The sequence below is a fragment of the Eretmochelys imbricata genome, chromosome 27 (assembly GCF_965152235.1).
Source record: "Eretmochelys imbricata isolate rEreImb1 chromosome 27, rEreImb1.hap1, whole genome shotgun sequence".
Taxonomy (NCBI): domain Eukaryota; kingdom Metazoa; phylum Chordata; order Testudines; family Cheloniidae; genus Eretmochelys; species Eretmochelys imbricata.
Window position 1 is genome coordinate 6,400,943 of NC_135598.1, and position 27,086 is coordinate 6,428,028.

The following is a 27,086-nucleotide window of genomic DNA, read 5'->3' on the forward strand; positions in this document are numbered from 1 at the left end:
TGCATGCTGATGTGGTGCTGGTGAAAGGCCTTGGATCAACCATCCTGGTAAATAAAATCTGCTTAGCTACAGGGTGAGCGAGCTCCCCCCACATGCTGCCCTTACCCCGCGTAAAGCTTCCCTTGGTTCGTCCCTGGATTCAGTGCATGAGCGCGGGGAAGGAAGGGAGCCCAGGGAAAGCATTGAGTAGTGGCAGTTTAAGCGCCTGGTGTTTGAGGAACACCCCTGCTGTTTGAGCCCAGCCCTTGCTGCTGCTGCCAGCACTGGCAGAAGGGTTGAATATCTAAGATGCGTATGTGGCCCCCCATGACTGTATCTGAGGGTGAGGGCCCCTGAAGGAAGTTACATGTTGCAATGATGAGCATCACAGCGCCGAACAACTTTTAGGTGCCTAGAAAAATCACAATAACAACGCTGCCATTGACAAAGCCTGAGCTAGGGCCCAAGGCTCCCTATACAATTAATGGGGGGAAGAGGCACCTGAGATTGCGATCCACAAAGCCTGTGTGCTAGGTGGGAGGCACCTAAGCTAGCCCGTGGGAGATGCTGATGACTGGGGTGCTTGCTGGAGACAAGGGGGCTTCCTCGAGCCAGGCGCTGTAGGTACAGTTGGATTCTTTCCGGCACTAAGCAGCGATGCTGGAGGAGCCCCACCCAGCCCCGGCAGGAAACCGATGGCCAAAGCCGGTTGTTGCTCACTCAGATTCTCAGCTCTCTTTGGGGCCCTGTCAATACCTTTCATTTAGGCTTTGCCAAATGATGGGGGTGGGTTATGGCAGCTTGGCACCAGTTCAGTAGCTGCCCCCCCACATCAGCTGCTTGTAGCAGAAGACAGTGGCAACCTATGCACCTGTGAACCCAAGTCTGCATGCAGAGAGAGCCTTAAAAACGGTTAGACAAATTTTGTTTTCACTTTGGAAAAAAACAAACAACTTTTGCCTTCTTCATAAATCAGGCAGTTTTCAGACCAAGCCAAAATCATGGGCTCTAACAAAGGGCTTAAAAAAAGAAGCTGCTTGCAGCCTTAAATGTAGAAAACCTACAGCCTCCACATACGGATTCTCTGATCATACATGACTGGATCTTTTTCCCTCTGGACGTTACCGCACAGGAGCTGATTCATCACGCCTTGGCCAGCCAACGCTCTCTTAATTGGCAGCGGAAACATTCGGGCGTGCAAAGGAATGCAGAATCAGGGCCCAGCCTAGATTGCCTGGTTAGTGACTGAGTTTGCAAACTCCAGTTTCCTGCCGTCCGAGCCATTTGGATGGTTCCAGCCAAGTAGAGGCGCACAAGGGAAAGTTGGCAATAGAGCAACTGCTGATGAATTTCTTAATGTGCTCGATAAGTCATGTGTCATCATTCACCTATTTTTTGGCCACAGATTATTCAGCTTCTGTGAGATGGAGTTCTTCTCTCTTTGCCATATCAATAGCTAAAGTCATGCGTGTGTTTCCAGAAGCGACGGTGCCTTGGCTGATAGGAGATCAGAGCTGATGACATTTTCCATCCAGCCCCTTTGCACCATTACCATTGTCCGGCATTGCCATGCCGCTGAAGTTGCTAACAGAAGTCCGAGCAAGAAAACTATCCCGGTAGCTTTGTTCTATTCTCTGGGAGTGTAATAGCATAGGCAGTGGTCTTGTTGCTCTCATATATTAAACACAACCAAGCCAACCCCAGAACAACCCCTGGTGCTGCAGGAGGTATGGGTGATGACTGCACAGCGAGACAGTTGGGAACAAATGCTCCAGGCTCCACGCTATCAGGGAACTGTCCTTGGAGTGAAGTTTAAGAACAGGGGATCCTGACCATTGGTGGTCATTAAAGATCTGCTGACTCTTTGGCACTAATGTTGGGTGGTGAAATTCCACCTCTGGGATGGAGAGGGTCTTTGGCACTCATGCACAGCTTCACACTTTCTAAGCTAGCAAGTCATCTTTAAATCAAGATGGGATGTTTTCCGAAAAGCTATTTTCTAGTTAAAACTGGAATGATTTCTGGGGGAGGGCGTTCTCTGACCTCTTGTCTGGCACAGGCTAGACTAGAGGATCACAGTGGTCCCTTCTGGCTTTAGCATCTAGGAACACTTTCCTCAATGTTGATTTGCGAGCTGTCATTTAGCAGTTTGATTTGGTATTGCCGTAGCACTGAGCACCCCTGCTCCTAGGCCAGGACCCTGTTGTGTGAGGTGCTGGACAGACACAGAGCAAAGAGCTTCCCCTGTAAATAAGTGTTACCACTGGCTCCATGCCCTTGTGGAAGGGCTGTCAATTACAATTCTGCTGTGTTGTTTGTTCCTTGGCTTTTTTCACATACACAAAACTTGGCTGTTACCCTCTCTCTTCTCTATCCTATCAGCAGTGTACTGTGCTTACATGATTTGGTCCTTGGCTTGTGTGTGATCTCATGAATTGAGGCCAATAAAAATAAGACTCAGGGTGGGGGCAGATTGGAAAGTTCATCCCACTCCAATACTGCACTGGCTCAAGCTTGGGAGGTGAATAATTTACCTTGAGAATCTCCTTCAGGCGTGGAATACAGAAGTATCATCAGACACAACTACCCTGTCTGAGCCTTTCCTGTCCCGCCCTTCACTGTGCAGAGTTGATGTGCTCGTCAGCTGAGCCGTGAGGGGAAGGGAGGGGTAAAGCACTATCCTAGCACTCCAGAGACACAGGTTCAGGTCCTGCCTCTGCCACAAACTTATGTGACCTTGGGCAAGTCACTTATTCTCGCTGAGCCTCAGTCCCCCAGCTGTAACAGGAGGATAATATTTTGCAATCACACAGAAGCCAATGAAGTGCAGGGCTTTGATACAGTCAGGGCAGGGATGATATGAGGAGGCAGAAAGGGTTTTCCCCCCATGAAGCTGCAAAGTTCTGTCCAGGCCTCTCCTTCGATGTTACACCCGAAGTTGGTGTTTGCTCTGTCACGAATGTGAATTCCCAGTGCAGGGTCTGTGCGATGGGTGACACCATAAGCGCCTAGAAATCCTTCCCTATTTACACCCCCGCTGACAGAGAAGAGGGCAACTAGGCAGTGCTGCTGGCATATTCCTTCGAAAGCCCCAAGCCAGCTGAGATGCTTCTGAGCCCTGCCCAGAGCACCAGCACCAGCTTTGCAAGAGGGAGCTCCTGAGATGCAGCTCCTGGCGCAGGCCCGGGCCCTTCTTTGGGCGTCAAGACGTAGCGCTAACCCCAGCAGAACGAAGGCTCATGCTGAGTCACCGGCTGCAAAGTGCGCTACTAGAAAACAGGAGCACCCGTCAGGCTCAGCGCTCTGTTTGCACCAACCTGACTTCATTTCTGGCCCTCAGCTGGAGCAGAGCAAGCCAAGATCAACACCCATCCGGCAGGCAGTGGCTACACTGAGATCACCGTTTCGAAAGGAAAGGGAAATCAAGTGAGGCTGTCTTACAGGCAGATGGAGGTCACCTCGCTCAGGCCCAGGGCGGTGCTTGAGTGCGCTTCTGTGTCTGGAGGGAGGGGCGGAACCGCATGTCCTCTGTGGGATGGACATCAGATATTACCAGGCATTGCCATGTCCTGAATAACAGTCTAGGAGAGCAGGCTGACTCCGAGGGCTGCTGGACACTGAAGTCCATGAGGGCTCACACACTCTGCCTGTCCAGCCCTGGATTTGAAGGGCTCTGTACTAACCACTCCTAGAGGAAGCAGAGAGCATGGTCTAATGGTTAGAGATAGGGATGGGAATGTTCTGGATTTCCTTCCCAGCTCTGCCACGACCCTTGGCCAAGACCCTCCTGCACTCTCTGCCTCATTTTACCCATCGGTAGAACAGGGACAGTAATACTGGGGGGGTCTGAGAGGAGGGAGGGGGAGAGTGTGTGTCACCTCCACATGAAAACTATGATAGGATAGAATGAGGGGGCCATTTAGGGATCTGGGGCAAAAATTGGGGCTTGGTCCTGCTTTGGGCAGGGGGTTCTACTAGATGACCTCCTGAGGTCCCTTCCAACCCTGATATTCTATGATAAATCATCCCAGACAAAGCTTTGTCAAACTGGGCCTCAAAAACCTCTAAGGAAGGAGATTCCACCACCTCCCTAGGTAACCCATTCCAGTGCTTCACCACCCTCCTAATGAAATAGTGTTTCCTAATATCCAACCTAGACCTCCCCCACTGCAACTTGAGACCACTGCTCCTTGTTCTGTCATCTGCCACCACGGGAATCCACTGAGAACAGCCAAGCTCCATCCTCTTTGGAACCCCCCTTCAGGTAGTTGAAGGCTATCAAATCCCCCCTCACTCTTTTCTTCTGCAGACTAAACAAGCCTAGTTCCCTCAGCCTCTCCTCATAAGTCATGTGTTCCAGACCCCTAATCATTTTTGTTGCCCTCTGCTCGACTCTCTCCAATTTGTCCACAACCTTTCTAGGGGGGCAAAATTGGATGCAATACTCCAGGTGTGGCCTCACCAGTGTCGAATAGAGGGGAATAATCACTTCCCTTGATCTGCTGGCAACGCTCCTACTAACGCAGCCCAATATGCCGTTGGCCTTCTTGGCAGCAAGGGCACACTGTTCACTCATATCCAGCTTCTCAGCCACTGTAATCCCCAAGTCCTTTTCTGCAGAACTGCTGCTTAACCACTTGGTCTCCAGCCTGTAGCAGTGCATGGGATTCTTCCGTCCTAAGTGCAGGACTCTGCACTTGTCCTTGTTGAACCTCATCAGATTTCTTTTGGCCCAATCCTCCAATTTGTCTAGGTCACTCTGGACCCTATCCCTACCCTCCAGGGTATCTACCTCTTCCCCCAGCTTAGTGTCATCTGTGAACTTGCTGAGGGTGCAATCCATGCCACCATCCACATCATAAATGAAGATGTTGAACAAAACTGGCCCCAGGACCGACCCCTGGGGCACTCCGCTTGATACCGGCTGCCAACTAGACATCAAGCCGCTGATCACTACCCGTTGAGCCCGACAATCTAGCCAACTTTCTATCCACCTTATAGTCCATTCATCCAGCCCATACTACTTTAATTTGCTGGCAAGAATACTGTGGGAATACTTGCTAAAGTCAAGATATATCACATGCACCACTTTCCCCATATCCACAGAGCCAGTTATCTCATCATAGAAGGCAAGCAGGTTGGTCAGGCATGACTTGCCCTTCGTGAATCCATGTTGACAGTTCCTGATCACCTTCCTCTCCTCCAAGTGCTTCAAAACAATAGTCGTCCTGTATTTTATCCACCCTGTTGTTCCACCCATGTATTGCATGCCCCCTAGCCTGGTGCAGCTCTGCCTGCACCCTAAAATACCCTTTCGATTGACACCCAGAAGGGGTCCCTTGGGATGTGGGGAGCAGAGCTCAACTGGGGAAGGGGATGATCGAGCCCCATACTGCAAGTGCCAGCACATGGTGTGTTTGGGGATGGATCCCCAATGCAGGACTGCCGACTCCTTAGGGAGGGGGATCCCCATGGCGTCCTTGCAGGAAGCTTGTTCATGGAGGAGCTGCTCAAAGACCTGCTGCAAACAATGGAGGTGGGAGAGTGTCTCAGATCAAAGGTGGCAAGAAGCCTTTAGGATGGGAAGTGCTGGGCAGCCTAAATACAGGGGTCACTACCAGCTGTCCTCTTCCCCCGGTGCTGGGTGAAATCGGAACTGGAAGAGGGGAGAGGGAAGTGGAGGAGGAATTGCTGGTCTGGTGCAGCACATCCAGGTGAGTGGGGGATGTGGGAAAGCCGCCTGCCCTTTGGGTTGGTCTAGCCCTGACTCTTCTGCCTCCAGTGAATTGACTGCCAGTCCAGGGGAGGCTGCAGGTAATACGTTTGCAGAAGATAGTGTGGATGCGCCCCATGGGGACGGGGCTAGGCTACAAACTTTTGTGCCTCAGGTGATGACCGGCTCGTTGGGGCAGTGCTGGGCAAAAAGGGCTGCTGCTTGGGAGCAGTGACAGGAGAGGCACAGGTGGTCCATGCCTAAGCAGACTAGTCTCCCTCCTCATCTCATCCTCCAGCCAACCCTGCACACCCTCTTGGAGGCCCAGCAACGATGGGCCAGCCTGCTGGGAGGAGGCCGGGTGAGATGTGGGCTAGAGGAAAGCATCCTGGGGGCTCCATGTTTTCTAGGCTTTGAGGCCAGAAGGGATCATTAGATCATGTTGTCTGACCTCATGCAGAATATCCCTTCTTTCACTGATCTGTCCCTTAGGGTGACCCCCCCCCCCTTACTGTACAATATACTGACATGTTAAAACTGGGAATAAGGACTCTTTTAAACATTAACTTGAAGCTAATGATCTTTGCATTGTACACTTGAGAAACAAATCTGTGATGGGCTAAGTGCAATGGTGTTTCCCTAAACTGCCCCTTAAAACAAAGCCTTGTCCCTCGTATTCCATGTGGTTTTCCCTTGTTTCCATCCACTAGGGTGGGCTCCAGAACGATCCCTCCGAGGGCAGGAAAAGACCTTGGGCTCTTCCACAAGTTGAGTAGTATCAGAGGATGCTCCATAGTTACATGGGGGCACAACCTCCGTAGGGTTTGTCTTCGCTGCAGGATTAAGTCAAGCGTTGCCCCTGACTCAGGTCACACACACACACGCTGGAGTGGAGTGGAGTGGCGTGGCGTGGTGGTTTTCACTGGAGTTGGCTGGCCCACCAGGGGGACCAGGCTGCAGCTGGAGTGAGTTAGCACAATGTGTCAGCGGCTAGCACAATTGCTCAGTGCAGTCCTCCCAAGGCTCTGGGCAGTGTAGTTGCTCTCATTCCCGGTGTGTATTTGTCCACCAATGCAGATCACTTTGTGCTGCCTTAAAAGCATGGTGCCCTGTTCCCCTGGAAGAATGAGTTCAGGGGCAGTTATTCCCACCTGGCAGCCAACGAATAGGAAATGGGAAGGGGACAGACGACAGAATTTTGCAACACAGTGCCTGATTTGTTTTGAATGTGCAATACGTTTTTTTTAGCTGCACTGCATTTGATTTTACTTTATTTGTAAAATCTAAAAGGAATTTCGCTGCCTGCGAAGTGGGAATTTTGCAGCGCTAACCTCTGGGGGGAGGGAGCATCCACAACTCCCTCTCCAGCACAGTTGCTTGCAATTAACAAAGACAGCAAACCTCCCCAGAGCTCCCATCGCAGAGGGGAACTGTAGCGTTTGGGGTGGTAGCTGGTAGGTGTGACTATTTCACCTCCCGGCTGGCTTCCATGCATTTAATCCCATTCCCCCCCCCCCACCCCCCGCAACTGCTTTGCAATATACCAAGGAAAGGCTGCAAACCCCAGCTCCCCACTGCGAAGTGTTGCAAAAGCTCCTCAGAAGTTTGCTTCCAGTTTGCTAAGCCAGAAACGTTTTTCCCCCTTCTGTCTTTCCCCTTCCCTGCTTTTTTGGGATCAGCCCACAAGTGACTGGCTCTCCGGTGACGCAGTGTCTACTCTGAGGCTTCCTTTGAATCATTAGCAGACACGCACAGACACTTTTTTTTGGTATTCCTCTCCTCCTTCTCTCTTTCCACCCCCCTCCCCTTCTACCCCAGCCCCTCCAGCGTCCTCCCCTCCTGAGCAAGAGGAGGACAGAAGGGAGAAAGCAATTACCCAACTCAGGAGCTCTGCAAGGAGAGAAGCCGAGAGAGAGTGTGTGTGGGGGAAAATCCAGCCTCCATCCAAAAAGAAAACCCAACCCTTCAGAAAAACCTCTCCCTGGGCATGAAACTCACTAATCTCGCCTGCTCTGCATGGCCACGGATGCTGCAATGCACATTCTTCTGCCTCTTGAGCCTTGATCTGGGACTCGGCGCTGCTCGCTCAGGTAGAGTTTGCAAATGTTTTTCCAACTCCTAAGTGTGTCTGTGAGTGAGAGAGTTGGGGGGGGGGGTGCTCCGTTTCTTTGTGCATCGGCTGCTCTGGACCGATTCCTTTTTCTTCCCTTTTTTTGGGAAAGAAAAGAGGGAAAGGAGGCAGTGGGTGGGGGTGTGCAGGGGCTCTGCAGGGAAGGGAGGGCAGCTAGAGCAAAGAGCTGAGTGAAACCAGATGTGGAGGGCTCCCTGGCACTGCTCGAAGTGGGGGTGGGATGGAGAAGGGAGCAGGAATGAAACTACATAGCTCATTAAAAACACAGTAACCCCCCCCACCAAAAAAAGTGCTTTTCTCCTTGAAGAGCAGCGCATCTCTGCTGCTGGGGCTGAACCAGTGATTCCACCCCTGACAAATACTCCACAGTGCTCCAGGCCAACAAAAACTTTGGTCGATACAAAGTTTTCCAGCAATACGTCCCTCTCCCCCCGCCCCACAGTGAACTGAAAAATCTGCCCTCTCTGGTATGCATTGGGTACCTAGTTCTCTCTGGGTGACAGCGATTTGGCATGTGCCACTCTGGTGTGTTGTAACGGGGTTGCTGGCCATTTGTTAGGCATCAGTAGCTAGCTAGATTTATTGATGCCATCATGCCAAAGCAGACTCAGCATGTCTGTGGGGGTCGGTTGTGGTTTATTTATTTTTTGTAGTCATTCTTCCTCTTTGGCCAAGTTGGCTAAAATCCACCCAAGAGTCTGGACAACTCATGGTTTGTACTGGACAGAAAGACTCAATAAATAAATTAAATAAAAGGGTCTTTTCCAGTGTATATGTTTAAGACACACGCTGTTAAATGCAGAAGAAAAGTCAGCCTAGCATTAGGAATTCCCAGAAGAATCGGATGCTTGATCACCAGAGGAGAAGAATACAGCAGCACCGGGGGAGCGGAGGGGGTGGTTTAGGGGGAAAAGAGATTATTAGGTCAGATTGGATGTGAATCAAAGCAGCTCAGGAATTTGATTGCCAGCACTGGAAGCTGTGGATGCAATCTGGAACCCTTTTGTCTCCTGAGTGGGAGGTGTTCTGTTTGGTTTTTTTAAGGAGTTTATACTTTTAGGCCCCAATTCAACCAATCGCTCCAGTTCAGCCAAGCACATAAGCATGGGCTCAAGACTCATGGGCTGTTAAGCGTATGCTTAATTGCTCTGTTGAACCGGGACCTTAATAGGTACTGGTAGGCTATGATTTTTGTTTTAATTTCTCATGATCAAATCCTTATTTTTTTTACCTTGGTAAATATGTGACATGCCAGATGGCCTGCAGCTTTCACGACCTCCAATAGAATAGCCATTTGAACTGTTTTGTAACTCAGGATGTGTCTATTTACATAAGTGAGTGACTGACGTCCATTTAGTTGCTTCCTTTAATTAATTCGGCTGTATTAAAAAAAAAATAGGGTCTATTGGCCTAAACAAAAACAAATTTAAACCCTCGGTTTAATTTGAGTGCTCTCCGTAAATCCGTACCAGATTTGTAAATGGCGATTTGCGAGGGTGACATTTTCCTCTCTACATAAGTAACAATGAGAACTAAATTCTGGTCTTGTCCTTGCCCTTCACGGTTCCTGGCAGCAGATGGCTGAACTGGCTGACTCCTTGGGAATATCGAAAACTGGGAGGAATCCGTGATTATTGGGAGCATTGCAGCAGTACCTAGACATCACAACAGAGATGCTTGTGCTAGGTTCTGTGCAGACACATAGTGAGAGACCGTCCCTTTCCCTGTCCTAAAGACTAGCTACATAGGCAAAGCAGGCTAAGGGTAGGAGAAAGGCTCTATTGTTATCCCCATTTTACAGATGTGGAAGTGAGGTGGAGAGAACTGTACATGCGAGTCAGTCTCAGACTGTCTCTCTACAGGAGCTGTAACTTCCAACTCGGACAGACGTAACTGCAGGAGTGGTGGGATGAGCTAGCAGACCTGAGTACGTCTAGGGTTTCAGGTGGGATCACACCTGGGGCGACTAGCCCCTCCCACCATCACAGCAGCATTGCTATTTTTAGCGCACTATCTCAATCACGGCTGGCGCAGGTATGTCTACCTGAGCAGGAAATTACAGCTCCAGTGTAGCCGTACCCTAGGCGACTTGCCTACGGACGAGCCAGGAGCAGAGCCCAGGCCTTGCAGATCCCACTCTGATGCCGTAACCAAAAGACCAACCTTACTCCTAAGTAGGTTCAAGGGTCCAGAAGGCAGCCCTGTGTATAGCTGGGCACCATGTGCTGCTGTTCACATTTGTCTTAAGGCTGGCTGAAATTGGGGTGGCCAGATCTCTTGCCGTCCCTTGCGGCTGTGGCTAACAGGGCGCAAGGAAGGGCCGTGGGAAGAAATCATCATGCGCGGTGTTGTATGAATGGCTGGGTTTATGGGGAGGGTTTTGGCCGGGGGTAAGAGCATGAGCCCGATTGCATGAATTTCTCTGACTCTTCATGGTGTTTGCAAAACTATTTTGAGTTCACAATCCTTTCATGTGCTCCCCCCCCTCCGGCTAGCTGCAACTCTAGTGAAATTCCAAGGGAAATTAAATTGAAAGACAACCTTCCTCTTTTCCCCCACCAGCTTTTCAAGGCAAAGGGGAGGCTTGTGCTCAGAATTAGGGCTCAGAGCACCTTGTCCCCCTTGCTCCCTAGGCATAAGCAGCCAAGCTACTCACAGCATATGGACCACGTTAGCTCTTCTCCTCCGCTTCACTGATGTTTTTCTCACAGGCCTTCTCTGTTTATTTTCCATTGTCTCCTTTTCTGCTCCATTTTCATGTCGGTTCTTCTCCCCCATCCATTTCCTTCTCTTTTCTTTCCTTGGCCGCTCTCTCCTCAGACCAGCTGGTAGCATTCCACTGCAGCTCTGTGGTGGGGTTTGGAGTCAGGTGGGCAGCGTGGCATTGGATACCGCTGCAGCTGATGCCACCAATGGTCTGAGGTGCGCTGGCAAATATCCGGTTTCTTGTCTCTGCTGCTCACGAATCAGGCCTGTTTAGTTTATTGACACCATGCAGGCTGGGCTGCGTTCTGCCTCGTGCATCGTGGGCTGCAATGATGCCCTCTGGGTTCTGATCCCACAATGTATCTTGGTGGCTCTGCATTAGGCAGGGGAGGGGGCCCAGCTGGTCCTTGCACAAGGGGACAAGCTAGCAGGCAGGAAGTGATTCTCGCTTTGGTTTGAGATCTGGGTGGGTTGTTCATTTCACAGTCATGTTGCTGATCACGCTTTAAAGGGACAAGGCCCCAATTAAAAACCCTGGGGTCCTGAAGAACTGACGCTGGGGCACAGAGTGGCCGTTTTATGGAGAAACCCCTGGTCAGGGGCCAGAGGCGCATTTGGTTCCTGCCAAGTCTCCCCTTCCAGGGGACAGTTAATGGGGGACCAAAGCTGAGTCGCGATCCAGATGATTGCTGCTCTCTAAGGGTGTGGGCCCTTTCCAGTAGAAGTCGTGCCTCTATTTCCTGGGCGCTCTACACAGCAGCTCAGCTGCATTCATGGACGGAGGCCAGAGGGAGTTAACGCTGCTTGTGTATCCGCAGGTTTAACAGGAGATAGTGCTTCAGAGTGTGGCCATTGCCTTGCTGTGCACCCGCCAGAGCTAGGCAGGACATAGAATCATAGAATAGCAGGATTGGAAGAGACCTCAGGAGGTCATCTAGTGCAACCCCCTGCTCAAAGCCAACACCAACTAAATCAGCCCAGCCAGGGCTTTGTCAAGGTGGACCTTAAAAACCCCTAAGGATGGAGATTCCACCACCTCCCTAGGTAACCCATTCCAGTGCTTCACCACCCTCCTAGTGAAATAGTGTTTCCTAACATCCAACCTAGACCTCCCTCACTGCAACTTGATTCTATCGCTCCTTGTTCTGTCATCTGCCACCACTGGGAACAGCCGAGCTCCATCCTCTTTGGAACCCCCTTCAGGTAGTTGAAGGCTGCTATCAAATCTCCCCTCACTCTTCTCTTCTGCAGACTAAATAAGCCCAGTTCCCTCAGCCTCTCCTCGTAAATCATGTGCCCCAGCCCCCTAATCATTTTCGTTGCCCTCCTCTGGACTCTCTCCAATTTGTCCACATCCCTTCTCTAGTAGGAGGACCAAAACTGGACGCAATACTCCAGATCTGGCCTCACTAGTGCCGAATAGCGGGGAATAATCACTTCTCTCAATCTCCTGGCAATGCTCCTACTAATACAGCCCAATATGCCGTTGGCCTTCTTGGCAACAAGGGCACACTGCTGACTCATATCCAGCTTCTCAGCCACTGTAATCCCCAGGTCCTGTTCTGCAGAACTGCTGCTTACCCAGTCGGTCCCCAGCCTGTAGCGGTGCATGGGATTCTTCCATCCTAAGTGCAGGACTCTGCACTTGTCCTTGTTGAACCTCATCAGATTTCTTTTGGCCCAATCCTCCAATTTGTCTAGGTCACTCTGGACCCTATCCTTACCCTCCAGCGTATCTACCTCTCCCCCCAGTTTAGTGTCATCAGTGTACTTGCTAAGGATTCAGTCTATCCCATCATCCAGATCATAGACATGCAGGGATGCAATGGGGGCAATGCCCCTCTCCCTGTTGGTTTAAGTCAGGCCTTTCCATACACTGAGCCTGGAATTCGTAAGGAAAATGAGCTGTTAATCCAGGGAAGAGTCCAGGGGCTCACCTGGGGATTGTTTAGCCTTGTTGCTGTCTTAAGGGAGAAACCACTGTGGTATAATTCTTATGGATTTTATTAAAGAAATGTACAAGCAAATATAACCTAAACAAACATATCATTGGCTAAATGAATATAATTTCCCGAAACGCACAGAGGACGGAACGACACAATGATCAAATCTCAGCTACAGTTGAGGTTGAATTGATAGATCGGTAACTACCAGATTTTACTCATGCCTTCTAGGCAGAGCTCCCATTAGAGGTCTGACTCGGGAAGGACTGAGAATATGTGGAAGGGAGCTTGGGACCCAGCCACGCAGATTTAAAACCTCCTCACCTACCGCTTTAGATTAGCAACCTGACTCTGAAACGATGTCCGTTTCCCATCCAGGCAAAAATTGCATGGAACTCCTGTGGGATCTGGGGTTTGCCCCTGCATATCCGGCTGCTTATGGGACTTAGGTCCAAAATGTAGATGTTTGTGCGTGGGGGGGGAAGGGAGGGAGCAAAAGGGGCAGAGAAAAGATTTTTCCAAAGCAGAAGGTGAACAGAACACTTCTTGTGTAATTGTCCCTCCATTTCAATTAAAACGGCTTGGTTAGCTGTAAACTTTCCCCTGCAGTCTTTGCAACTCGGACAGTGCGGCACTGGGCTAAGTTAGCACATGGGAGGTGGAGGGCAAGCATCTGTTATTTGTTTGTATTATAGAAGTGCCTACAGGCCTTCCCTGAGATCAAGGCCCCAGCGTGCTAGGTGTTGTACACACACATGCAGTGAGAGACAGGCCCTGGTCTGAAGAACTTACAATCTAAATGGACAAGGTAGACAAATGGTGGGAGGGCAGAGAGGCCTGGAGGGGGGAAGTTGTCTGCCCAAAGAATTCAGGAAGTGAACAAACCCCATAAGTCATTCACAGTAAACTAGATTTTTTGTTTTATTTATATTCCCAGTTTGTCTAATCCTGGCTGCACAAATCAGTCAGCCCCAAGAATAGTGAAACGGTAAGGAGAAATTTCCCGTGTTCTTAGATATTCCCATCCACTCTTTCTGTCTGCTCCCCTGCCACCCGTCAGGTAAAATGACAGGCCTACTCTGATTCCTGAATGTCGCTCCCTGGGTCCCAGTCCACAGTGTGGAAGGAAGAGGGGTGGATAGATTGGAGACTGGGTGGCTAGGGATCGGATGTGGATATTTTCACCTCTAGGTCACCGGTTCTAATACAGCCCAGCTTGCTAGCATCTGAAAGATATTATTACTGGACAGCTGTTTGCTGGCCTGTGTGGACAGATCGTGGGAAGTGATTATTCCCCTCTGTTCGGCACTGGTGAGGCCACATCTGGAGTATTGCATCCAGTTTGGGGCCCTCCACTACAGAAAGGATGTGGACAAATTGGAGAGAGCCCAGTGGAGGGCAACAAAAATTATTAGGGGGCTAGGGGTGGGGAAAATTATGAGGGAACTAGGAGTCAACGGTGTGCCCTTGTTGTCAAGAAGGCTAATGGCATTTTGGGCTGTATAAGTAGGAGCATTGCCAGCAGATTGAGGGACATGATCATTTCCCTCTATTCAGCATTGATGAATCATAGAATCTCAAGGTTGGAAGGGATCTCAGGAGGTCATCTAGTCCAACCCCCTCTTCAAAGCAGGACCAACCCCCAACAAAATCATCCCAGCCAGGGCTTTGTCAAGCCTGACCTTAAAAACTTCTAAGGAAGGAGATTCCACCCCCTCCCTAGGTAATGTATTCCAGTGTTTCACCACCCTCCTAGTGAAAAAGATTTTCCTAATATCCAACCTAAACCTCCCCCACTGCAGCTTGAGACCACTGCTCCTTGTTCTGTCATCTGCTACCACTGAGAACAGTCTAGAGCCATCCTCTTTGGAACCCCCCTTCAGGTAGTTGAAGGCTGCTATCAAATCCCCCCTGATTCTTCTCTTCCGCAGACTAAATAATCCCAGTTCCCTCAGCCTCTCCTCATAAGTCATGTGTTCCAGTCCCCTAATCATTTTTGTTGCCCTCCGCTGGACATTTTCCAATTTTTCCACGTCCTTCTTGTAGTGTGGGGCCCAAAACTGGACACAGTACTCCAGATGAGGCCTCACCAATGTCAAATAGAGGGGAACGATCATGTCCCTCGATCTGCTTGCAATTCCCCTACTTATACATCCCAAAATGCCATTGGCCTTCTTGGCAACAAGGGCACACTGTTGACTCATATCCAGCTTTTCGTCCACTGTAACCCCTAGGTCCTTTTCTGCAGAACTGCTGCCTAGCCATTCGGTCCCTAGTCTGTAGCGGTGCATTGGATTCTTCCGTCCTAAGTGCAGGACTCTGCACTTGTCCTTGTTGAACCTCATCAGATTTCTTTTGGCCCAATCCTCTAATTTGTCGAGGGCTCCTCTGTATCCTATCCCCATCCTCCAGATCATTTATGAAGATATTGAACAAAACTGGCCCAAGGACCGACCTTTGGGGCACTCCACTTGATCCTGGCTGCCAACTAGACAAGGAGCCATTGATCACTACCCGTTGAGCCCGACAATCTAGCCAACTTTCTGTCCACCTTATAGTCCATTCATCCAGCCCATACTTCTTTAACTTGCTGGCAAGAATACTGTGGGAGACCGTGTCAAAAGCTTTGCTAAAGTCAAGGAACAACACGTCCACTGCTTTCCTCTCATCCACAGAGCCAGTTATCTCGTCATAGAAGGCAATTAGATTAGTCAGGCATGATTTGCCCTTGGTGAATCCATGCTGACTGTTCCTGATCACTTTCCTCTCCTCTAAGTGCTTCAGGAGGCCTCATCTGGAGTGCTATGTCCAGTTTTGGGCCCCACACTACAAGAAGGATGTGGAAAAATTGGAAAGAGTCCAGCAGAGAGCAACAAAAATGACCAGGAGCTGGGGCACATGATTTACGAGGAGAGGCTGAGGGAACTGGACTTATTTAGTCTGCAGAAGAGAAGAGTGAGGGGGGATTTGATAGCAGCCTTCAACTACCTGAAGGGGCTTCCAAAGAGGATGGAGCTCGGCTGTTCTCAGTGGTGGCAGATGACAGAACAAGGAGGGACAGTATCAAGTTGCAGTGGGGGAGGTCTAGGTTGGATATTAGGAAACACTATTTCACTAGGAGGGTGGTGAAGCACTGGAATGGATTACCTAGGCAGATGGTGGCATCTCCTTCCTTAGAGGTTTTTAAGGTCAGGCTTGACAAAGCCCTGGCTGGGATGATTTAATTGGGGGTTGGTCCTGCTTTGAAGAGGGGGTTGGACTAGATGACCTCCTGAGGTCCCTTCCAACCCTGAGATTCTATGATTCTGTTACAGCTTTGTTGGGTCTCAGTCTAGATCCATGTGGACAGGTGTGCGCAGCACAAAATCCACCACCACGATTGACCCCTCAGCAGAGAGGCCATAAACGCACACTGGGTGGAAGGTTAAATCCAAAAGAAGACATTGCAGGAAGGAGATTGGGGCGTACTAGAGAAAACCTGAAGAAACAGAAGCTGTGTAAAACATGAGACACTCTAGGAAAAGTAGTGTGAGGAGATAACAGGAAAGAAAAGCTGCCAAGACTTGAATGGGCCATGGAGACCGACCACCCCTTTTCCCCAAAGTGGGCCCTCCCAGGGTGGGGCACGTTGTCAGGGGGTGGGAAGCTCCTGCGGCGCTGTGTCTGCACTGTGATTAAATACAGGACGTTATTTATTTGTGGCCAGCCTAGCCCCTTTATTGTTATTTATAATTGGTGTTACTGTAGCACCTAGTAAAAAAGGAACGGGATGTCTGGGAAGGGCTAAAGGGGAAACAGACCGTTCTGGAGGGTGGGCCTTAGTTGTAGCTTTGGTTTGAAAGGGTTTTAAAAAACCTTATGTGAATTACAAGACAAAAAAGCTCCATTAAGATGGAGTGAAGTCTGAGACTACATCTGCATAACTTAGGGGTGCAGATCATTCCACAGATGATGTAATTATCCCAGAACCAAGCATTGCAAAGCCAGGAAATTCAGAGCTAAGGTTATACTTAAAAGAAATCCAGACGTGTTAACTCATAGAAATGAAGCATAATGCACCCAAACAGCCTTAATTCCACGCCTGTAGTGATGCCATGCAGTAGCTGTATGAGTACGATAAAGGCATTTTAGGGTTTGCGGTCCCAGTTTAGACAAAACTGATTTTTAAAGACACACGATGGGGTGGGGTTGGTTGTATGTTTTTTTTCTCCTCATAGAATCATTACAAGGCAGAGTTAAGGCTGTTTGGATGCCTTATGGTGCATTTTTGTGTCTTAGACATGTCTGAATTTCTTCTCAGCATAACCTTAACTCTGAATTTCCTGGGTTTGTAATGCTTGGTCTTAGGATAATTAAAACATCCCTGTAATGGTTCAGTAACCTTTCAGTTTCTGATGCATGCTTTCAACCTTAACTACACTTCAACATATTTTTTTTAATCTTGCCGTTTCCATGGTATTTTTTTTTAATTAAAAATTTCCTGTGTGAAGACTAAGCAAGAAGCTCCCAGGGAATGCTGCCGTGCAGTATTTCTGTGGCTTGGAAGATCTGTAGCGTTAATCGTGAAGTTAATGTTTGAGGGCAGCACCACAGATACAAGAGCAGCACAAAGCCGTCGAAGTGCACTAGTGCATCTGGCTCTGCTGCGTGAGCGAGCCTGGGGCTGTGTGAAAAGGAGTGGGGGCCCTGTCCTTGAGACCCAGTGTCACAGGGTGCGGCTGTCGCAAAGCAGCCGCACCTTGGGGAGCCTATCAAGCGCTGATCCTAGCCCAAAGCAAGATGGGACACGTGTCAAGACCTCTCATTGGTAGATTTTGTCCCATCTTCCCTTTGAATAAGAAACTGGGAGCCACGAATAAGTAACTGGTACTGCGAATAAGGAACCAACTTCATCCTCTTGGTGTACACTCACTTATACCCATGTAAAAAATGCTGTATACCAGTATAGTTTATTTCCATTCCTGCAAGGGAGTGAACTTGCATTCAAGCTATGGGGGATTACTGCTTTAGTGCTACCAGCATAATTAAAGTCTTACAATTTTTGTGTGGAGACAAGGCCTAAGATAGAGCTCAGCTAAGAAGAAAGACTACTAATGGGGGCTGCGTGAGCTCAGCTCCTCTGAAAACTGAGGCCAAGTGAGGTGCCCGAAAACCGAGGCATTCAAAGACCGGCAGCAAATTTTGCAAATACGATCTTTGTACATATGTGGGGATGTACAGCTATAAATATTTTACAGCAGGCCCACGTACTTTATTAAAGCTCCATTAAATTATCACACGTATGTTAAAATATTTTACCCTTTGTTATCAATGATCAAAATATCTGCACATAGATAGTCTTTGGGGTAGGCACCATCTTTCTGGTCTGTGTTTGTACAGCACCTAACACGATGGGCCCTGGTCTGTGCCTGGGGCTCCTAGGCACTACAATAATAATAATTACCACCCATCATCTTCCTTGTCGCACTTCAGTCCACCTGAAACAAGGGCAGTGTCACAGTTGCATTGATCAGACAGGGTGGGCAGTGGGAAAACTGATAGAAAATAAAATAAGTCTTTTTTGTTGTTAACACCTGTATTTTGGTAACCAGCAATGAAAAAGCCCATGACAGCGAGTAGGGAGTAGCTTATGACTTTCTCGGCCTATTTCTGCCCTTCGATGCATGCACAGTTCTCTGCTTGGATGGAGTGGAAGTCATGCACGTCCACGGGCAGAATTAGGCTCTTGAAGATTATTCGGTGGTGCTTGTGAATGGAAATTAGGTGTTGGAATCTGGAAGGTAGAATTGAAGGCCTGATCCTGTGATTGGATCTGTCCGAGGTAAAATGAGGCTCAGGCTGAGGGAAGGCACGAGGCCTGTATGTGGGTGCAAATGAGGTCTAAGATTAGATTGGGGTATTGGGAACCAGGGCTCCTGGATTCTGCCTCTGCCACTGACTCACCATGTGACCTTGGGCAAATCGTTTAACTTGTCTATGCACCATTTCACCTCTGTCACATGGCTATAAATAATATTTACCTCCATCCCCTGCAGGGTTGGGAGAATGAGCGAATGTTTGTAGAATGCTCTGAGATGATCAGATAAAATGTGGCCTATGGGCCTGATCCAAAGCCCGTTGACTTCAATGAACTGTGAATCAGGTCCTATAAGAACCAAGTGTACTAGTCTCCCAAGAAGTAAGATCAGCTACAGCAAAGAAGTAGGGATTCGAGTAACTCCCCCACCACGCAAGCTGCTTTGCTACGTGCACTGTGCTGGCTGAAATGAGTTTGTTGGCTCTTTGAGTGAGGCTTCGTGGCATTTCATACAGAAATCCCACCCATCGCGAGATTCCCTTTCTTTCCCTGTAGCGAGAGATCTGTTTGTTTTTCCTTGAGGTTTAGTGAAAAACCTCTTTTATTTTACTTCTTGGCTTGAGTGTGTAGATCCACTTCCTGCTGAGTCAGGCCCCAGCCTGAGCCAACTTTCTTCTCTGACGGGACAGCTTGTGCTTGGGAAGGATGCTGGAATGGAGGCGGAGTGCTGATGGGAAAATCAGACCTGAGCTCTGCCCAGAATAGTTTTTTATTTCTCCTCCTTTAGAAAAAAATGTTTTTTAAAGAGGGGGAAGGAAGTAGAGCATGGGCGACTTCTCACAGCGGGCACCCCTCATGGTTAGCAGGGTCTGAACTGAAATACCTGACTTTAAAACTTCCCCCTAGATCTTGGGAGACATTTGGACAAAAATCAAGACGCAGACTTGGGTTTTGCAGCCTGAACTTATCTCTAGAGGCACTGTGTCCCATGTATAGGGAACTGGACTAGGTCACTATTCCTAGCCATGCCCCTTGGGGCAAGTGGCTTCGCCACCTCTGTTTCCCTGTCACCCTGTTTCTACTTAGATTGTAAGGTCTTTGAGGCAGGGATTGTCCCTCTTACCACATGTATGACAGCACCTAGCACAGAGGGGCTCTGGTCTTAGTTGGTGTGATGTATTGAAAACTGTGTTATAATGAGAAGCTGCCACTTTAAGCGTAAAGAGTTTCTTGGTCCTGCTTGTGGGCTAGGGGGCTCTGTAGGGAAGCGTGTGATCTAGGTCTTCAGCAGACAGTCTGCAAAGACTCAGCTTAGAGCAAGGCGGAGTGAGTTGTGGCTCTCTGAGTTAGAGAGCAGTCTGCTTTGTCTCTCTCTGTTTTGAGTTCTTGTGTGTCAGGGTTCTGGATCAAAGAACTATAGTGTTATGTTGCAACCTTCCAAAAAGAGTATTTGGTGGTTTTTCTCTACCTTCTCTGTCTGTATGCCGTGAACATAACAGTTGGGTTCTCTGGGCACTAGTGGAATGCAAGTGAAAATAATTGCTAGTTAGAATGCCTGGTAGAAGAGCACCTTAGTTATAAGATGAATTCTCTTTGGGGTCTGACTGTGAGTTCATGCCAGTGTAACTCCATTGTTAAGTGGAGTAACTCCCAGTTTATACAGGTGTAAATGGAAGGAGAATCAGGCTCTGAGGCTCAAGAAGAATTTTCCTAAGTGTAAAAATGCTTTGAAGATTGCAGACGTCTTGTCTACCAGCTTGGGGGCGTGGGTTGGCTGTTAAGTTTGACTTGCACTTCCTCTGTACCAGAGCCTCAATGAGCTTTTAGAAAGTAATTGCACATAATACCGACAGGGATACAGGTTCTGGGCAGCAGCCACAGCTGACTTCAGGGGTTTGCTTGACACTGTGGGTGCAGCTTCGTAAGAAGCCGGCGTATGTTCCTAGCACAGACATGCCTCAGAGAATGTTTTCCTGTTGGCCTTACAGGGTATGGGCCAAAACATGTGCTGTTGTATCCCTTTTTGTTCTTCCCTAATTAAATTAATGGGTGACCTCAGGATAAATATTTATGTGCTCCTCTAATCCTTGCAGAAGGTACAAGGTGTTTTACTGTTTCTCTGAGCATTGCCATAAAGAGCTCTCAGTTGCAAAGTGAGAGCCATATTGTGACTTCCACACCACCCTTTGAAGCCTGCATGTCGCGGTGGGCAGAATGCCAAGGAGGAGAGGGTGTTTTCGATATTGCCAGAGACTGTGCATCATGCTGAAACACACACAGGCCAGATTTTGGTCTGTTCTTGTGCTGTAAATCTGGATTAACTCAGCGGGAGTCCAGGGAGTTACTCTAGTTTTACATGGCTGTGACTGAGCAGAATCCAGCCGGTGTCCCTTTCCCTGGGTTTTCTTTGTAAAATAACGCTTTGTGCTTATGGTCTCCGATGTTTAAGTGACAGATGCCAAAGGAGCGGGCCGTTGTCTTGACATAAAGCTCTCCAGCTCCTGCAGACGGTGGCTGAGAGCTGGGGGGAGAAGCCTGTTTTGTACCTTGGGGAGTTTAGGCCACTAAATGGTCCCAGCCTCCTGAGGGGCTGTCAGTGGACTTCGGTTCAGAACAGCCCAGAATCTACCAGAATCTGTGCTACCAAGACTCCCCCCCCCCCTTGCTTCTGCCCTTAGCCATGCCCCTGACTGTGGGGCCAGGGCAGGGGACAGAACCTGTCCTAGTACATGAAATGATCCCCGTGACACTGATCTAGAGAGTGGCTTTGTTTCTAGTATGCTAAATGGCTGCTGCACATGGAATGGTGACGCAGTACGGTAGAAGCTGCTTGCTGTGTTCGTCGCTGCGTCATGACCGGCTCTGAGATCAGGCTGCTGCGTGCTGTAGCCCATTACAAAGCAGTTTCATCATAAAAGCCCAGAACATTAGGATGATTTTCCAGGTTTTTACAGAATGTGGAGCCTGAAAGGCATCAGCCCTGGAGATGGGACTTCTGTCAATCCATGGAGTGGGCACAGTGGCGGTTTCCCTACGCTGCCTCCCCAGTGTGCCCCAGCCTCCTGCGATCAAAGTCAGGTCTCCAAAAATCATGAGGTTGGCTTAAAAACGGCTAGATTTTTTTTTCCAAACATGGTTTGCCTTTTAGCCTTTGTGGGTGAAGGTTTTCAAGCTTTTTCCTGCACTGCAAGGGCTAAAAATGTGCTCTTTTTTTTCATTGAACACTGAGATTCTCACATGATTACATGACTCCAGGAGCTGGGGCTGGAAGAAAAACGTGGAATTTCAGAAGAGCTGCCAAAGAGGGAGCCCCTCTGGGGTGAGAGGAGAGTTTAGTCCTTGCAGAGTGCAATGTTTGTCAAACCCTTATCAGTGATTAGGAGTCAGGCGTCCAGCTGTCTGACTGGCTGGCATGGGTTCTGTGTGTGAGAATTGAGTAGCATCAGAGCTGAGGGCTGAGTTTTTGGCTTGTAGTTGCAGTGTCACACTGGAGGGACAGGACAGAGCTGCCCCGCCCTGCAGGTAGGCTGCTTACTGGACACCATGGTTGTGCAGGGATAACCTACTGACCACTCTGTTCCTTTGCAGCTGGCTGATGCATAAAGAAGGTGGTGCCCTTAGGAACACTAACCCTTGGGCTCCCCAAGCAGGGGGTCTGCAATGTGTCTAGCCCTTATATGGGTTTAGCACTTATAGGGTCCCGGCATCAGGGAGAAGAATAGCTGTACTCTCTGGACCTTCAGCTTCAGATCTTGCAGTGTGGGGGCAGCCCTCCCTCCTGTGCTGCAGGGGGAGCGAGTTCCACATGGCTCCATGGGCGAGGGCTTTTCCGGGGGTGGGGTGGGGTGAGAATGTACAAACTAAAAGAACAGGAGGACTTGTGGCACCTTAGAGACTAACAAATTTATTTGAGCACAAGCTTTCTTGGGCTACTGTGTAGACATCAAAGATCCCAGGGGGGCCCTTTCCATTACAAGGAAGCGGCTTGCACTGGTGTCCTCTGCCAGGATTCTGTGTGCAGCTGTCTGCCGAGTCCCGGTCCACTGCTCTGTCCACTACTACACCAAGGTGCAGCATGAGGTGCTTCCGAGGGATGTGTGAGAATGTATTTCCTTGACAATGGTGGAATTACCTGCCATCGGGGAAGTTTTTTCCTGACCGCTGGTCAGTGGTTGGCTCATGCCCTGAAACAAGATGGTTTGTAAAATTAATGTTTTATTTTATTATTTCTATTGCAGTAGGGCCTAGGAGTTCCTGTTGTGGACCAGGATCCTATTGTGCCAGGCACCATAGAAACACAGAATGAGGAGACACGGACAGCCCCTGCCCTGCCCCAAAGAGCTTACAGTCTAAATAAATCCCTTAAGCAAGTTTAATCCTTTCTAATGGAATTGCAGAGGTGGCTGCATTACAGTGGAATTGGAAAAGGTTCAGAAAAGGCCAACGAAAGTGATTAGAGGTATGGAACAGCTTCCGTATGAGGAGAGATTAATAAGACTGGGACTTTTCAGCTTGGAAAAGAGACGGCTAAGGGAGATATGATTGAGGTCTATAAAATCACGACTGGTGTGGAGAAAGTAAATAAGGAAGTGTTCTTGGTTCTGTCTAACTAATCATCTGTTTAAGGTGCCTGTCACCTTTTTGTGGATGGATGGAGAATCAGATTCTGGCTAGCCCCTGTTCATAGACACAAGGAAGGCATGGAGCACAAGGATGTCCCCACGGAACTACTGCACAAAAGCCAGCCAAAATCCTGTTGTGGGGTATGGTCCCTGCAGGTGTTAGCTGCCTGGCAGGAGGAGGGGCAAACACAGATTATACACCCCTGCACTGGGCTTCATGCACTCTGCATCCTCTGCATGGGCGGTGGGGCTACGACTCCAGCACCCCAACTGAGCCGAAACCCCCGTGTGGTCGGTCTCCAGTTGTGAGGTAGCTCTTCGGGCGAGCAGTGCAGCGTGTGATGTACTGTTGAGATGCCAGGGTGCTGTTATTGCTAGGATACGTTGTGTGGTAGTCTTGAATTCACATGGGTCTGTTGTGCCTGCATGGAAAGAGAGCGAGGAACCTACTGCCGGAATGGCCTTAAGGGAGGGTGTGCACTGAGTGGTGGGAGCATCAAGAGGGGACCGGGAGCTGGGCCCACTGGATTCTATATTTTGCTCTCTCACAGATTCCCATGTTACCTGTGCCTCAGTTTCTCCATCTGTAGAATGATGATGCGATTTACCTACCTCATAGGGTTAATTAATTAATTATCTCTCTCATCTGCCTTTTTCAAGCATCAGTCATTGAAGCTTCTAGGTGCCTTAAAGAGCATTAGGAAACAATGGTCCCAACATGCATTATTGTTATGTTTATGGCTATAACACTCTGAATATGTCCAACACTTAGGGGAGAGACTGCCTGGGACTACAGAGTGCTGTAGGCATAGATAGGAGCATGGCTGAGTGGACAGTGAACTGAACTGGGACTCAGGAGACCCGAATTCAATTTCAGTTCTGCCACTGGGTTGCTGGAGAAACGGAGGCACGGGGAACTGATGTGTTTTACCCAAAATGGGGACAATGAAATCTATCTGCTTTGTAAGGCACTTGGAGATCTACAGATGAAATGCACTAAATAACAGGTCGGTATTATTATTTGTAGATTTTAAGCTCCTTGGGGCAGGGACCTTTTTTATTCTGTTTGTACAGTACCTACCATGATGGGGGCCTGATCCATGGCTGGGGCGCATAGGCCCTACAATAATACAAATAATAAATAATAGTAAAGGTAGGTAGGGTGACCAGATGTCCTGATTTTATAGGGACAGTCCCAATTTGTGGGTCTTTTTCTTATATAGGCTCCTATTACCCCTCACCCCCTGTCCCGATTTTCACATTTGCTGTTAGGTCACCCTAAAGGTAGGTAGGTATTGCGGGAAAGGACTGTGTTCTCCATGATAGAAGGCAGTTTAGGAACTTTATGTGAAAGACAAGTATACTGTTTATTACAGAAACACTGGGTGACATCCCGGCTCCACTGAAGTCAAAGGGAGCTTTGCCACTGACTTCAGTGGGGCCAAGATTTCGCGCAGAGTGTTCTGTGCCTTATTAGTGACTGGTTTGTGAGAGGGATAGAGTTCAGTGTGGTGGAGAAGGCAGGGAGTCACAGAATGACTCCATTCACGTGAATGGCTGTAATGAACCGAGCACAGTGATGTGCTGACTACTCATCCTGGTTATGCAGAGCCCTGTGGGAGCAATGAAAAATCATGGTCACTGGTGGATTTCCTCTCTGCTGCAGCCTGGGAAACCCAGAGCAGCAGCAGCAACACTGGAACTGTCTGTCTGCTGGCTCAGCCAGGTACCTCTGCATTGCTTTACGTTCAGTCCACGGCCTGGAAGGGCTTTAGCGAGAAACGTTTGTGTTTGGTTTTTTGGTTAATGAAAGCTTAGATTTTGCAGAAGCTGGTGGCACTCACCTGGGAAAGATTCCCTCTCACCCTGGGAGGAGAGGCGTTTTCAAGCCCTGTCCAAAGTTGCCACCAGCTTATGGTGATTTGGTAACCTGTGTCAAATAATAATATCTAGCTCTTTTCATCTGTCGCTCTCAAAGCACTTCACAAAGGAGGTCAGTGTCATTACCCCATTTTACAGCTGGGCACAGAGCCGGGAAGTGCCTTGCCCAAGGTCATCCAGCAGGCCAGCGGCAGAACTGGGAATAGAAGCCATGACTCCTGAGTCCCAGCCCAGTGCATTGTCCACTAGGCCACACTGCCAAAAATCTCACTAATCTCAGGCTCTTTCCGAGCAGAGAGGAGTCTCCATCACAGAAGCGCTCACCATGCTAAGCAGCAACGCCCACCCTTGTGGCAGTCCCAGTGGAGAGGCCAAGGATCAAATAGGCCATGGAGACAGAAAGCCTCCTTCACTGCTAGCAAGGGTCTGCCCAAGTCAGGCATCTTCGCAGGGCAATGTAGGAGACGTTTATAATAGCACTGCCTGTGCTTATGTGTTTGTGGATAGAGGGCATCAGGCTCCAGGGGGTCAGATCCAGCCCTGAATTCATTTTAAAGGCATAATTCAAAGAAAAGAAGGTGAGGGCGGGACAGTGAATTTAGTGCTCTTTAGTCTCTGTAGTGTCACCAGCCAGATAAAAGCTCCTCTAGCCAAAGACACATCAAACGGTTTTATGGCTGCAGAGCTTTTGAAGTCAAACCTCTCCAACAGCCCTTGCTAAGAAGTGAAATCCCCATGGAGGGGAAGGGGGGCTGCTTGAGTGCCCTGGGCCCTCCTTGCTCTTCCTACTTTGCGTGTTTAGCGGTGTGCTGATTGGAAAAGCAAGGGCTGGTTGTTCCAGCTCCCAACACTCGAACGGCAAAGTCCCCGTCCGAGCCTATCGGAAATTTCAGATGAAACATTTTTTGGTCAGAATTTGCCAGTTCATGAGAACTGAAACGTTCTTCAGAGATAAGACGATTTCAGTGCAATTATGACAGAGCCCAAGAGGTTTCCCTCAAAGCTCCCGCCTCTCGGACGGGAACTGCCCCTGAACCCCGCCTCTTGGACGGGATCCCCGTCAGAGCCCCTGCCTGTCAAAGGGGATCCCCCTCAGAAACCTGCCTGGTTTCCTGCCAGCTCACTTGTCTGCCTCCTCAGCAGCCCTCCTGGTGTGCTGACAAGAGGGAGCTAACAGCCTCGAAGTCCTGAAAGTCCCAGCTCCCGGGCTTGCCGCTCTTCTACCAGCTCATTCTTTTGCCTGAGCCTTGACCCGGAGGGACAAGAGCGGGATGAAAAATTTCCATCAGGATGCTTTTTGGATAGAATATAACTTTTAAATGACAATGGAAAAGGAAAATAAAATAAAATAAAAATGGAAACTTGAAAAATGCTGGTGTAAACAACCAAAAAGAGTGTTTTCCCTAGAATTTTTTTATGGGTGGGGTGGGGGAGGCAAGTAAGTCCTAAGACTTCCCTTCCCCCAGGGCTAAAGCCCCGAGCCCTGGCAGGCATATCCCGGCTCACGAACGTCTGAAGATTGTTGTATGTGGCTTGGTGGGTCAGTAAGTTTGGACACCCTTGGACTAAATAGTCTGGCAAGGGGAGGTCACAGTTAGAGGAGATCTTGTTTTGGGGCAAACTCCTGTGCACATTTGATTGAAACTGGGATGAGATGTTAGGAAAATCTGGGAAATGTTCTTGATAAGTGTGAGTGGTTGGAGGGTTGGCTGTAAAGACAATATGACCTCAACTAGGAAAATACCTACATGGGGAGAAAATGTCTTATTACTGGGGTCTTTGGTCTAGCTGACGAAGGCATAGTGAGACTTAGTTGCTGGAAGCTGAAGCTAGATACATTCACACTGGAAATAAGGTGCACTAGGAGGAGAACTAACTATTGGAGCAGCTTACTGAGGGATGTGGTGGGTTCTCCGTCACTTGATGTCTTTACATTGAGACTGCGTGTCTTTCTAAAAGAGACCCTCCCGCTCAGCTAGAAGTTATGGGCTGGATGCAGGAATCTCTGGGTGGGTTCCATGGCCTGGTGTTATGCACGTGGTCAGATTAGAGGATCGTAATGGTCCCTCTGAGCCTCAACATCTAGGAATTGGAAAGATGCCATTTTTTTGCCAACTTTGCCCCCCGTGCAGCAAAGCACTTAGGTATGTGCCTAACTCGAAGTACGTGCTTAAGGCCATTCCTCTTCTGCAAAGCACCGAAGCAAGTGCTGAAGTCCCATAAAGTTAATGGGAGTTCAGCATGTGCTCAAAGTTCAGTGTACGCTGAGGCACTTTGCTGAATAGGGATGGATTGAAACACCTGCTTACGTGCT

General features: G+C 49.1%; 1 protein-coding gene across 1 annotated transcript in view; it reads left to right on the forward strand.

Annotated features, from left to right (window-relative positions):
* Positions 1 to 7,679: 7,679 nt before the first annotated feature.
* Positions 7,680 to 27,086, forward strand: part of MRC2 (mannose receptor C-type 2) — a 93,777-nt gene continuing 74,370 nt past the window's right edge. The window contains exon 1 of the mRNA XM_077806302.1: positions 7,680 to 7,782. Coding sequence (XP_077662428.1) covers positions 7,680 to 7,782 — 103 coding nt within the window. The remainder of the gene's footprint in view (positions 7,783 to 27,086) is intronic.